Source organism: Bubalus kerabau, chromosome 4 (genome assembly GCF_029407905.1).
Source record: "Bubalus kerabau isolate K-KA32 ecotype Philippines breed swamp buffalo chromosome 4, PCC_UOA_SB_1v2, whole genome shotgun sequence".
Classification (NCBI taxonomy): Eukaryota; Metazoa; Chordata; class Mammalia; order Artiodactyla; family Bovidae; genus Bubalus; species Bubalus kerabau.
In genome coordinates this window covers 21,284,054-21,297,183 of record NC_073627.1, presented here as the reverse complement: position 1 = coordinate 21,297,183, position 13,130 = coordinate 21,284,054, and the positions used below count along the sequence as shown (strand labels likewise).

General features: G+C 53.3%; 1 protein-coding gene and 1 pseudogene across 1 annotated transcript; both read left to right on the top strand.

The window, feature by feature from the left end:
- Window positions 1–572: 572 nt before the first annotated feature.
- On the top strand, window positions 573–2,171 carry LOC129650801 (primary amine oxidase, lung isozyme-like; annotated as a pseudogene).
- Window positions 2,172–6,337: 4,166 nt separating this feature from the next.
- Window positions 6,338–9,972, top strand: LOC129651200 (primary amine oxidase, liver isozyme). The gene is made up of 4 exons (XM_055579901.1): window positions 6,338–7,934; window positions 8,154–8,439; window positions 8,840–8,969; window positions 9,697–9,972. Exons 1-4 carry the CDS (start codon window positions 6,338–6,340, stop codon window positions 9,970–9,972), a joined length of 2,289 nt encoding a protein of 762 aa, XP_055435876.1.
- Window positions 9,973–13,130: the final 3,158 nt, after the last annotated feature.

The following is a 13,130-nucleotide window of genomic DNA, read 5'->3' as shown; positions in this document are numbered from 1 at the left end:
TTGTGAATGGATTCACTCTCTCAGGCTTTCCTCTAGTGACTCCAGGAGTTCAGGACCTCCAAGATGTTGACCTGGCTCAGCTCTTCAGCCCCTCAGCTCCCTACAGGTGATTGGTGTTCTCAGCATGACTCTCCAGGCTCCTATGCATGCCATTAGGGTTCTGGTTGCTGCATGGGAGCCCTCATCAGAGGGCTTCATGGACTAGAGGAAGGAAGATGGAATCTGGCTGGATGGCTGAACACAGGGGAGTTTTGCTTGCAGCCATGTAGCAAGGAGCAAGGTTCCATCGAGAGAGTGGAAAAAGAGCCCCGGGACACATCACTTCTACCACTTCCTCCCTCCAGCTGTGTCTCCCACACCCATGCCTCCCCCATTTTGTTCCCCAACAGGGAAGCTGAGTGTTTGATTTGAAACAGGAGGACAGAGGCTGACACGGGCCACTTAAAATTCAGGTTATAACCTCAGCTGCATCTTCTGAGCCTGGCCTGATCACTGCCCCGCCCCAACCTCCAACCACTGCCAACCCTCTCTCCTCGGCTGCTTTTCCTTAGTGTATAATAACACGTTGACCCGAAGCACAAGTTAAAGACAGGAATCTACAGACACTGAAGGAGGCACTGTGCACCCAGTTCTGTCGGTCTGTCCATCATGCGTGCTGCACTCCAAATCAAGAGCCTGAAGACAGCCAGAGCTTTAGTGATGTTCATCTTCATTTTTCTGCCCTTGTGGACTCTTCTGGTGATGGGCAGGGAAGAAGGTGGTGTTGGGAGTGAGGAGGGAGTTGGGAAGCAATGTCATCCCAGCCTGCCTCCCCGCTGCCCCTCCGGATCCCCCAGTGACCAGCCCTGGACACACCCTGACCAGAGCCAGCTGTTTGCAGACCTGAGCCGAGAAGAGCTGACAACTGTGATGAGCTTCCTGACTCAGCAGCTGGGGCCAGACCTGGTGGATGCAGCCCAGGCCCGACCCTCAGACAACTGTGTCTTCTCGGTAGAGCTGCAGCTGCCCCCCAAGGCTGCAGCCCTGGCCCACCTGGACAGGGGGAGCCCCCCACCTGCCCGGGAGGCACTGGCCATCGTCTTCTTTGGCGGACAACCCCAGCCCAATGTGACTGAGCTGGTGGTGGGGCCTCTGCCCCAGCCCTCCTACATGCGGGATGTGACCGTGGAGCATCATGGGGGCCCCCTGCCCTATTACCGACGTCCCTTTCTTACCCGAGAGTACCTGGACATAGACCAGTTGATCTTTGACAGAGAGCTGCCCCAGGCTGCTGGTGTCCTCCACCACTGCTGCTCCTACAAACAAGGAGGAAGGAACCTGGTCATCTTGACCACAGCTCCCCGCAGCATCCAGTCAGGGGACAGGGCCACGTGGTTTGGCCTCTACTACAACATTTCAGGATCTGGGATCTACCTGCACCCTATGGGGTTGGAGCTGCTGTTAGATCACAAGGCTCTGGACCCTGCCCAGTGGACCATCCAGAGGTGTTCTTTCAAGGCCACTACTATGAGAGTCTGGCCCAGCTGGAGGAGCAGTTTGAGGCTGGCCAGGTGAATGTGGTGGTGATCCCAAACAATGGCACAGGTGGGTCCTGGTCCCTGAAGTCCCAGGTGCCCCCAGGTCTGGCTCCCCCTCTGCAGTTCCATCCTCAGGGGCCCCGCTTCAGGGTCCAGGGAAATCGAGTGTCCTTCTCATTGTGGACTTTCTCCTTTGGCCTCGGAGCTTTCAGTGGTCCTAGGATATTTGACATTCGATTCCAGGGAGAACGGCTAGCTTATGAGATCAGCCTGCAAGAGGTCCTGGTGTCTATGGTGGGAATACCCCAGTTGCAATGGTGAGCCGCTACACGGATCGAGACTTTGGCATGGGCAAGTTCACCACGCCCCTGACCTGCGGGGTTGACTGCCCCTATCTGGCCACCTATGTGGACTGGCACTTCCTTCTGGAGTCCCAAGCCCCCAGGACCCTACACGATGCCCTTTGCGTGTTTGAGCAGAACAAGGGCCTGCCCCTAAGGTGACACCACTCAGATGTGTTTTCTCACTATTTTGGGGATCCTTGTGGAGACAGTGCTGGTCTTCAGATCTGTGTTGACCTTGTTCAACTATGACTATGTGTGGGATGTGATCTTTCACTCCAGTGGGGCCATTCAAGTCAAATTCCTTAGATAATTGCTTAGATGATCCTTGTTAACTTTATACAGAGCATGGTGGGATGGGAGAAAATTAAATACCTAACAACAAAAAAAAAGGTTTCTTGGCTCTCCCAGACAGCATCTTTGACTGGATTTGGCAGTGAAAATGAGTTCATTATCTCTACAGACTCTTCACCTGTTTTAAGGGAAACCCACCGCTCCTGGACCCCTCCAGAAGGTTCTCTCTCAGTTATCCACTCCTCTCTCTGAACTTAAATATTTCCCTTTTAATTGGCTCTTGACTCATCTCACTAAGTTGAATCCAGGGCCCTGCCTCTCCTGGGGGGTGTCTTCCCTGGGTCTGTTCCTTCCAGGCACCATCCTCCAAGGAGAGCTCTCCCTTTCCAGGGTCAGCTTCCCCTCCCCCTGAGTCCCTCCTCATCCCATTCCCCTCCCTCTGCTGATGCAGAAGCCACAGGCCCTTCCAGCCACTACTTTCTGGACCTCTGGGTGGCATTGGTCCCCTCTGACTAGTCCCTATGGAAAACTCTTGCCTGTTGTGACCTCCTCACATTCTGACCCCTCCGAGGGCATGCCAGCTTCTTCTCTGGTTCCTGTGCTGGCTCCTTTGCTTCTGCTCTGCCAACCAGCCCGCTCAGCCCTCCACCTGGGCGTTTTCTGGCCTTTGTCCCGGCCCTCCTCTCTCCGCTCTGTACAGTCCTCCCTGGGTGATCGCAGGCTCTCCTGTCTTTAATGATTACTACTTGTTGTTCGACCTAAATCTCAATTTCTAGCCTAGAAGCTGTTCTCCCATCCCCAGAAACCCATAGACACAATGGTTCTTTTTCTGGACATCTGTGCTGGGGCTTCCCAGGAGCACCTCAACCTCAAACATATTGGTTTCCCCCTTAACATTGCTGTTCTTCTTGTAGGTCCTTCTGATGAGGAAAGCCCTCACCCACTCAGGTCACTGCTGCTGCTGCTGCTGCTGCTAAGTTGCTTCAGTCGTGTCCGACTCTGTGCGACCCCATAGACAGCAGCCCACCAGGCTCCCCTGTCCCTGGGATTCTCAAGGCAAGAACACTGAAGTGGGTTGCCATTTCCTTCTCCAATGCATACGAGTGAAAAGTGAAAGTGAAGGCGCTCAGTTGTGTCCGACTCTCAGTCACCCCATGGACTGTAGCCCACCAGGCTCCTCCATCCATGGGATTTTCCAGGCAAGAGTACTGGAGTGGGGTGCCATTGCCTTCTCCGCCTAGGTCACTGGTTAGAGGAAATTCCTTGGTGGTCCAGGGGTTAGGGCCCCTCCCTTCTGCTGCAACCATCATGGGGTCCACGCATGGTTGGGGAACTAGGGTCCTACAACTTGCAGTGTGGGACCAAAAAAAGAAAAGTCCATATATTACCAAGTCCCCGAATGGAAACTGTGTCTTGTGTCACCTAAATCACTGTGCCCTTTTCACCCACGCACCCAGCCAATCAGACACCAAGTCCTGTCAACTCCGCCCACCACATTGCTCAGACCCTCCCTTCCTCTTGTCCTCCAGGTCACTGGCCTCAGTCTGGCCCTTTGCCTCCCATCCAGTGTCACAGTCTCTGTCTGTCCCACAACCAAGCCCTGCTCAGAACCACAGTCAGAGCTGTGTCCCCAGATTGCAGATCAGAGTGTAGTGACCTGCATGTCCTTCCACTGCTGGACCAGGCCTCTGAGCAGAAGCTCAGCTCAGGCTCTGCTACCTGGAGCCCAGATCTGGGGGCTGGAGATGGGCTCTGGCTCCCAGGACAACTCACCTTGAGCATATTCACAGAGGCTGGGGTCAAGTTTGTCCAAAGGGAAATAAGACCCAGTGGGGGCAACAGGTCGTGTCTTCTAGTAATTCTCCAAATGAGACTCCTTTTTTCCTTTAGGCTGGCTGACACGATGATTGTGAAGCCTACGATGAAAGGACATCAGAGGAAGCGATGTATCAGCAGGACACTTAGAGGAGGTGGGCAGGGGGCACCTTCTTCTATATCAGTTCCTCCAGCAGGTCAGGCAGAATCTCTCCCTCCCGCTCCCTGAGCATTACCCACCTTCCCTAGGAGACCTAGGATACCCCAGCAGAGTGGCTGTTCTTGACCTGTGCTTGGTCACACTGGTTGGGACTACTTTTACCAAGCACAGGGAAAGCATTATCCATCCTCTTGATGATGTGTTCTTACCCAGGAGAAGAGGCCATCGCTTACAAAAGGATCTAAAATGAAGTTCTTGGCCTGGAGAGGCTGGCCTTGTGGCCAGGGATGGATATGCCCTTAGATTCTGCTCCTCTTAGTACAAAGTCTGCATGAACCGTTTCGATTTCAGAGACTGGGGCTGAAGACCCTTGACTGGGGTGCTTGCACTGGCGCATGGACAAATGTCTCCTCAAGCAGCAGAATACAGGGAAACTGTAAGGCGTTAAACATACCGGCATGGACCAGCAGTTGGGGCGATCATGAACCATAAGATACAAGGAGAGCACAGGTGTACTGCCACTTCTGAGCTGCCAAAAGCAAAAGCAGTGTATTGGGCACTCTCTCTGCATACAGGACCACGAGCAGTTGGGCAGACCACCTAAGCCAGCCCTGGGGCCCACTCTGCGGATCTGCCCCCACTCTTACTCCACTGAAGGAACCAGTCCACAGAGGGCAAGCAGGGAACCTGTGTTTTGTTCTTGCTCCTTCCTGCTGCACCTTGAGTACCAGTTAACTCTCACTTGATTTACTTCACCAGCCTCTTATCAGTTCTATTGATGTAAGAGTCCAGGACCCAGGTTGATAACAAAATGACCCATATGTGGATTTGCATATCAAAATAGAGCTGGTTGCAGAAGCAGCTGGTATCTGGAGAACCTGACCTTTGTGGGGTTGATTTCCCTGGTTTCACATGTTCCCAGATTTCTGTCTTTCTGCAATGCCTACTTTGCTTAAGACTCACACACTGCACAAGGCTTCCTGACCTGATCTCTTTTGCTGTCCCACCAACTCCTGTACCACCTCACATCCAGTACGCTGACCTTGGCCATTTCTGACCCATGCCCAGACTGTTTCAAGTCTGTACCTTTGCACGTTCTGATCCTTTTGGCTGGAATGTACTGTCCATTCTCCTCCAGGCGAACTACAAGGTCATCTAAGGTGCCTTTCGGGGGAAGTGGTCTTGGAGGTGTGCATGTTGGAAAGGATTCTCCCCCGGTCACCAGGGAAGCATGGCCCATCATTGGAACCCTCAGTTTCTTCTGGTCCTGTCAGGACCTGGCTGCACAGAAGATGGTATCTCCCCCACATCACCTGCCTGACAACAGAAGAGGGCTTTGCTCTCTGCTTCTACAATATTCTGGAAAAGGGTTTCCTGGGGATGAGGGTTGTGGATACCTAGGTTAAGTTCACAGCCAGGGTTCCAGGCACCGTGACCTGTGATGGTCCATCAGGCCTGCTCATGGGGTAAGGAGGGGGTCTCTCTTACACTATGACTCCTCCCCCCACTGCATGCTCCCCTCCAGTGACTCAGGGAGCACAGGGCCTCCACGCTGTTGAACTGGCTCAGACATTAGTCCCCTAGTTCCTCTGCATGTGTTCTCAGCACGACTTTGCAGGCTCCTGTGGGTGCCTGTAGGATTCTGGTGATGGGGGAGCAGAGGACATGATGAAGGCTTCCCAGACTAGAGGAAGGAAGGAGCGAATCCTGCTGGAGGGTTGTGCTCAGGCGTGTTTTGCTTACAGCCAGGTAGCCAGGAGAAAATTTGGGCCTGGAGCAGGAAGGAAGAGCCCAAGGACAGTCCCTTTCTGCCCCATCACATCTTTCTCTCCTCCCTCCAGCTGTGTCTCACAAACCCAGCCCTCACCCACTTTGTGCCCCAACCTTGAACCTGAGTGTTTGATTTGGAACAAGAAGACAGAGGGCCAGTTAAAATGATGTGGGCCAGTTAAATTGCAAATTTGAAACTCAGCCCTATTTCCCGAACTGAGTTAACCACTGCCCCCACCCCAGCCTCCACTCCCTGCCAACCCTCTGCCCTTGGCTGCTTGTCTTGAATGTACCCATCATGCCATTTTCCAGAAGCACCACCCAGAGCCAGGAACTTCCAGACACTAAGGAGGCATCGTGCAACCCGTTCTGTCTGTCCGTGTGTCTATTTTGCATGTTGCATTCTGATTCAAGAGCCTGAAGAGTTGGAAGTTTTAGCAATGTTCATCTTTATTTTTCTGTCCTTGTGGACTCTTCTGGTGATGGGCAGGGAGGAAGGTGGTGCTGGGAGTGAGGAGGGAGTTGGGAAGCAATGTCATCCCAGCCTGCCTCCCCGCTGCCCCTCCGGATCCCCTAGTGACCAGCCCTGGACACACCCTGACCAGAACCAGCTGTTTGCAGACCTGAGCCCAGAAGAGCTGACAACTGTGATGAGCTTCCTGACTCAGCAGCTGGGGCCAGACCTGGTGGATGCAGCCCAGGCCCGACCCTCAGACAACTGTGTCTTCTCGGTAGAGCTGCAGCTGCCCCCCAAGGCTGCAGCCCTGGCCCACCTGGACAGGCGGAGCCCCCCACCTGCCCGGGAGGCACTGGCCATCGTCTTCTTTGGCGGACAACCCCAGCCCAATGTGACTGAGCTGGTGGTGGGGCCTCTGCCCCAGCCCTCCTACATGCGGGATGTGACCGTGGAGCGTCATGGCGGCCCCCTGCCCTATTACCGACGCCCTGTGCTTCTCCGAGAGTACCTGGACATAGACCAGATGATCTTCGACAGAGAGCTGCCCCAGGCTGCTGGTGTCCTCCACCACTGCTGCTCCTACAAACAAGGAGAACAGAAACTTTTGACCATGAATTCAGCTCCCCGTGGATTACAATCAGGTGATAGGTCCACTTGGTTTGGCATCTACTATAACATCACAAAGGGTGGGCCTTACCTGCATCCCGTGGGGTTGGAGCTTCTGGTAGACCATAAGGCTCTGGACCCTGCCAATTGGACCGTCCAGAAGGTGTTCTTTCAAGGTCACTACTATGAGAGTCTGGCCCAGCTAGAGGAGCAGTTTGAGGCTGGCCGGGTGAATGTGGTGGTGATCCCAGACGATGGCACAGGTGGGTTCTGGTCCCTGAAGTCCCAGGTGCCTCCGGGTCCAACTCCCCCTCTGCAGTTCCATCCTCAGGGCCCCCGCTTCAGTGTCCAGGGCAATCAAGTGGCCTCCTCATTGTGGACTTTCTCCTTTGGCCTCGGAGCTTTCAGTGGTCCTAGGATCTTTGACGTTCGATTCCAGGGAGAACGGCTGGCTTATGAGATCAGCCTGCAAGAGGCTGGCGCTGTCTATGGTGGGAATACCCCAGCAGCAATGCTCACGCGCTATATGGATAGTGGCTTTGGCATGGGTTACTTTGCCACACCCCTGATTCGTGGGGTAGACTGCCCTTACCTGGCCACCTACATGGATTGGCACTTCGTTGTGGAGTCCCAAGCCCCCAAGACACTACATGATGCCTTTTGTGTGTTTGAGCAGAACAAGGGCCTGCCCCTGAGGCGACACCACTCAGATTTTCTTTCCCACTATTTTGGGGGCGTTGCGCAGGCAGTGCTGGTCTTCAGGTCTGTGTCCACGATGCTCAACTATGACTATGTGTGGGATATGGTCTTCTACCCCAATGGGGCCATAGAAGTCAAATTGCATGCCACGGGCTACATCAGCTCAGCGTTCCTCTTTGGTGCTGCCCAAAGATACGGAAACCAGGTTGGGGAACACACGCTGGGCCCCGTCCACACCCACAGTGCCCACTACAAGGTGGATCTGGATGTGGGAGGTAAGACACCCTAGGGGAGGCAACGATTCCAGTAGAGAGGGCTGAAAGATTGGAGGCATCTTTGGGTGAGAGGGGAGGGAAGCAGGGGACACACTCAGTCTGGTCTTCTCTTTGGCCCCCACTCTGAAGCCAGGTGCAGGCAGAGTCCAGAGGGGCAGGGCAGCTGCCTGACCAGGCCTCCCTCCTCCTCTCCCCCTTTGCACTGCCCCCTACCCCCAGGACTGGAAAACTGGGTCTGGGCTGAGGATATGGCTTTTGTCCCTGCGGCGATACCCTGGAGCCCTGAGCACCAGATACAGAGGCTGCAGGTGACCCGGAAGCAGCTGGAGACCGAGGAGCAGGCTGCCTTCCCCCTGGGAGAGGCCTCCCCTCGCTACCTGTACCTGGCCAGCAACCAGAGCAACAAGTGGGGGCACCCTCGCGGCTATCGGATCCAGACCGTCAGCTTTGCTGGGGGGCCGATGCCCCAGAACAGCCCCATGGAGAGAGCCTTCAGCTGGGGGAGGTGGGTGGGGTGTGTTGTTGGAGGGGGGTGGATGAGATGAGAAGAGCGTGTTGGGAGGGGCAATCGGAAATCCAGTTCAAATTCTACACCAGGTGAGCTAAGAGTACAAAACTTATTTCTTGGGTATCAAAAGGCCAACAGTGGATACACAGCCCCCTGGGAATGCTAGAGCCCAGGTGGGAAAACTCTTTTCTGTTTTGGTTGGGTCATGCTGTTAAATTGCAAGGGATCAACAGGTAGACGTGGAAAGATGTTGAGCTACTGACAACTTCCAGGGTGACATTGAGTGACTGTAGATGAGAGAGGAAACCTGAGGTCCATGGGATCGGCTCCCTTCCATGATGATCAGGCAGCAGGACATGAGAGAGTGACCATGGACACCTGACCAGAGCATCTCTAGGTACCAGCTGGCCGTGACCCAGAGGAAGGAGACAGAGCCCAGCAGCTCTAGCATCTTCAATCAGAATGACCCCTGGACTCCCACCGTGGACTTCTCTGACTTCATCAACAATGAGACCATTGCTGGAAAGGTTAGCTAACTGTGGGAGAAGAGGGAGGGGTGGGGGGCACAGAGATCAGCCCCACCTTCCCTTGGCAGGGGGGCCTGAAAACCGGTGATCAGCTGAAAGGCTGAGCTGACTCCTGCTTCTGTGGTCTTGTGGATCTGCTCCTTACCTGTGGAGGGAAACTTCCTAAGCTGGGAGTTCATCTGCAGACCCTCAAGAGGTAGCAGCCCTCTCAGTCTCAGTCTCAGTCTCAGTCTCAGCTCTGTGGACTGAGTCCTTTAAGGGCTGCAGGATTCAGGAGGGCTCAAGTGACCACGGAAGATAACATCGCTTATATCAACATCTCTGTTTTTGGCTTCACACTAAAGATTAATTTCTAAATGTCAGCCTTTTTTGCCTCTCAGTGCCTCATCTTCCCTCTTCCATTCTCCTTCTCTCAGTTAGTTTGGGAATAGCCCCAGAGTCAGGGGAGGTGCTGAAGTAACCTGTAGGTTGCATTATTCCCCTCTGATGTATAGACTGATGGCGATGTGACAGGGAAAGTCAGAGATGGAGACTGTAGGCTGGCAAGGGGTTCTGGTATTGCTCCCAATGTGAAATTGATTCTTTATGCTTTGATTTCTGGGCTAGTAGGAAAAACGTTAAAGACTTCAAACTCTCTTGTTTGAAGCTGGGCTCCCAAAGTGAATCCTGGGGGAGGCAAGTGTCCTTAGCAGTGCCAGGAGTCATGACTCTGTTTCTGCCCCACTAGGACTTGGTGGCCTGGGCGACAGCCGGTTTCCTGCACATCCCACATGCAGAGGATATTCCCAACACGGTGACGGTGGGGAACGGTGTGGGCTTCCTCTTGCGACCCTACAACTTCTTTGACCAGGAGCCCTCCATGGATTCTGCTGACTCCATCTACTTCCGGGAAGGCCAGGATGCTGGGTCCTGTGAGGTCAACCCCCTGGCTTGCCTGCCCCAGGCTGCTACCTGTGCCCCTGACCTCCCTGTCTTCTCCCACGGGGGCTTCCCTGAGTACTAGCTGGTCCTTGGGGTGAGGAATGTGTCTAGGACCCAAAGACAAGGGAGAGTGGAGAGGGGAGGGGCTGGGCACTGAGTTTCTCCCAGCTCCCACCCCAGGGTCCTCCCTCTCCCATCTTCTGCCCTTGCCTCCTCAACCCTGCTGGGAGTATCCATAGCCTGTGCTGCCTGACCCATGGGCTTCTCAACTCTGTTGACTCCAGACCTGCTGCATTTCTATCGCAGAGAGAAAAGGAATGGCCAACTGGGAGTCTAGAGTGATGATTAAACCTTTCAAGAAAACTTAACTTCTGCAATTTTTTTTGTTTGTTTTCTACTTATTTTGCCTCTGGGTTTCTCAAATCATTTTAGGCCATGTCAGATCTCTCTTGAGACTCCCCAGTCCTCACTTTGGGGGGAGGATGGGGGCTCTCTATGGGGATGGCCGTCTAGGCGCCCCGGGCAGGGTTCCTGCCAGGTGAATCCAGGAGTCCAGCTGGAAGGAGCTCTTTGGCCCATCTTTCCTCTCATTCTAGTCCTCTTTTTCTCTCTCTCTTCCTTCTTGTTTAACCCCCTCCTGTTCTTCAGTTCAGTTCAGTTCAGTCCCTCAGTCATGTCGACTCCTTGAGACACCATGGACAGCAGCACGCTAGGCCTCCCTGTCCATCACCAACTCCCAGAGCCTGCTCAAACTCATGTCCATTGAGTCAGTGATGCCATCCAACCATCTCATCCTCTGTCATCCCCTTCTCCTCCTGCCTTCAATCTTTCCCAGCATCAGGGTCTTTTCCAATGAGTCAGTTCTTCACATCAGTTGACTAAATAGTGGAGTTTCAGCTTCAGCATCAGTCCTTCCAATGAGATGGTAGGAGGGGTGAAATCACATTTAGAATCAAACCCCATACCCGCCAGAGACATTCGGAGGGCTCAAACAAAACCTTGTGCGTACCAGGACCCAGGGACCCCACAAGGGACTGAGCCAGACCTCCTGTTCTTTCTTACCTGTTCTTATTTTCTGGGATTTCCCTTTCTGCTCTGAGCAGATTTTCCCCAGTTCTCATTTCTCCACTCTGGTCTCCTCTCCTGGCTCCAGGCCTGTGGAAGTCTCAAAATGCAAGGGACATCTAGCTTGAGAGGACAGTCCCCATCTGGCTCCCTGTGTCTGGGAGCTTTACCTTCCCCCAGTCCCGGGGCAGAGAGTCTCTTCACAGTTCTTTCTGCCCATTTGTATAGATCTGCCTTGGATCTTGCATTCTCTGGCAGAGGCTGGTCATGGAGACAGCAGCAGCTCTAGGTAGCACTTTAGATAGCTTTGTGGGTGCAGTGCTAATGAAGAGTGGTCATTTTGTGTCAGGTGTATGTGTGACCAGTGCCCTCGGTACCAGGGTTAACCAACAAGGGAGGTGGGGCAGGCAAAACAGGAAGACCAGGCACTCGAACCATGGGGCCAGGTGCTGTTCAATCATATGCAAGCATGCAAATAAGCCAGGGTTTCAGGGGGTGGAGCCTCCACACAGGCTGTTCCTATGGACAGCTGGGTGGTGGCAGACTGGATTTGGGCTGTCTCTGCAAATAACCAGAGATGGGAAGCAGTAGAACTTGTGTCCCTAGAAGACTGATTAAATAAATTCTGATACACTCTTAAAAAGCAATACTATGCAGCTGTAAAAGTAATTATATCTCTTTATAGGGAATCATAATCCAGTGAACAAGAAAAAGCACAGAAGTGTGTATAGGACACCTCTACTTGTGTTCTACAGGGAAGCATCACATAAATACATATTTTTCACATCTTAGAAATGTGTATTCAGAAGACATGGGTAACACTGGTTGCTGCTGTGGAGAGGAACCAGGAGGTGGGGACTCAGATGGGAAGCGATGGGAGGTTTAGTAGTATAAACCCTTCTGAAAATTTTGAATTTTGAACCATATGACTGTATTAATATTCATTTATTATTATTCAAATAATAAATGGGCCCAACAAAATTTGACTCTGTTCTTTAAACTAACTTGTGTTTTAGGAAGGGGTAGGATAGGGAAAGCTAAAGTGAGTTGAGACATGGGCTTGGGGGCTCAATTTTCTCAAGTGTTTGAACCCAGAAAAATGGGTGTGGCCTCTGGTGATCCCTTTGCCTCCTCTTGTCTGTACATGTACAAGAAAAATGTTAAAACCTCAGTCAATTTCTCTTTTGCTGTCTCTCTTCAAAGACGGGGAATGAGAAACAATGGGGAGGGGTGACTTCTACCTGCTGGAAGCCCAGGCAGGGCTGGGAGGTGAAGGACAGGAAATAGATTTCAGATGCTGCTCAGCTTCTGACCTGAGGGAGTCACACCCAGGGGGCACATGCAGCACAGAAGCTTCTGCTCCTTTCTGTCCTGCTTCAAGCCCAGGTTCACTGCTGGGTCAACAGTGGATGGAGATGATGTGTCTGTGAGCTGGAGAGAAGCTAGGTTCTGAAGAACAGGGAGAAAGACCTCAGTCGGGAGAGAGGGCCCGTGACAGCTGGATGCATTTATAACTTGGCCCAGGGTGCAAGTTCACAGCCAGGGTTCCAGGGACCCTGACCTGTGATGATCCATCAGTCCTGCTCGTGGGACAGAGAGAGGGTCTTTCTTACACTGCAGCTCCCAACTCCCTCTAGTTTGCTACTGGTTCCACCCCTCAAATGTTTCCCTTCAGTGACTCAGGGAGCTCAGGGCCTCCAATATGTTGAACTGGCTCAGCCCTTCAGTTCCCCAGCTCCTCCCTGGTGCTTCATGTTCTCAGGATGATTCTCCAGGCTCCTGTGGGTGCCTGTAGGATTCTGGTGATGGGGAAGCAGAATACAGTGATGAGGCTTCCCAGACTAGAGGAGGGAAGGAGCGAATCCTGCTGGAGGGTTGTGCTCAGGTGTGTTTGGCTTGCAGCCAGGTAGCCAGGAGAAAAGCTGCATCTGCATGAGGAGAGAAGCCCAAGGACGGTCCCTTTCTGCTCCCGTCACATCTTCCTCTCCTCCCTCCGGCTGTGTCTCCCAAACCCAGCCCTCCTCCACTTTGTGCCCCAACCTTGAACCTGAGTGTTTGATTTGGAACAGGAAGACAGAGGCTGACGTGGACCACTTAAAGTCCAGGTTTCTACCTCAGTCCCACCTCCTGAGCCTGGTTTGACCATTGCCTGCACCCAACTTCCACTCCCTGCCA

Bases quoted from the DNA above. Each gene is read 5' to 3' on its own strand.
- LOC129651200 (XM_055579901.1), top strand. From the start codon at position 6,338: ATGTTCATCTTTATTTTTCTGTCCTTGTGGACTCTTCTGGTGATGGGC. The intron at 8,440-8,839 runs GTGGGTGGGGTG...GAGCATCTCTAG, and splicing joins AGAGCCTTCAGCTGGGGGAG to GTACCAGCTGGCCGTGACCC. The intron at 8,970-9,696 runs GTTAGCTAACTG...CTGCCCCACTAG, and splicing joins ATGAGACCATTGCTGGAAAG to GACTTGGTGGCCTGGGCGAC.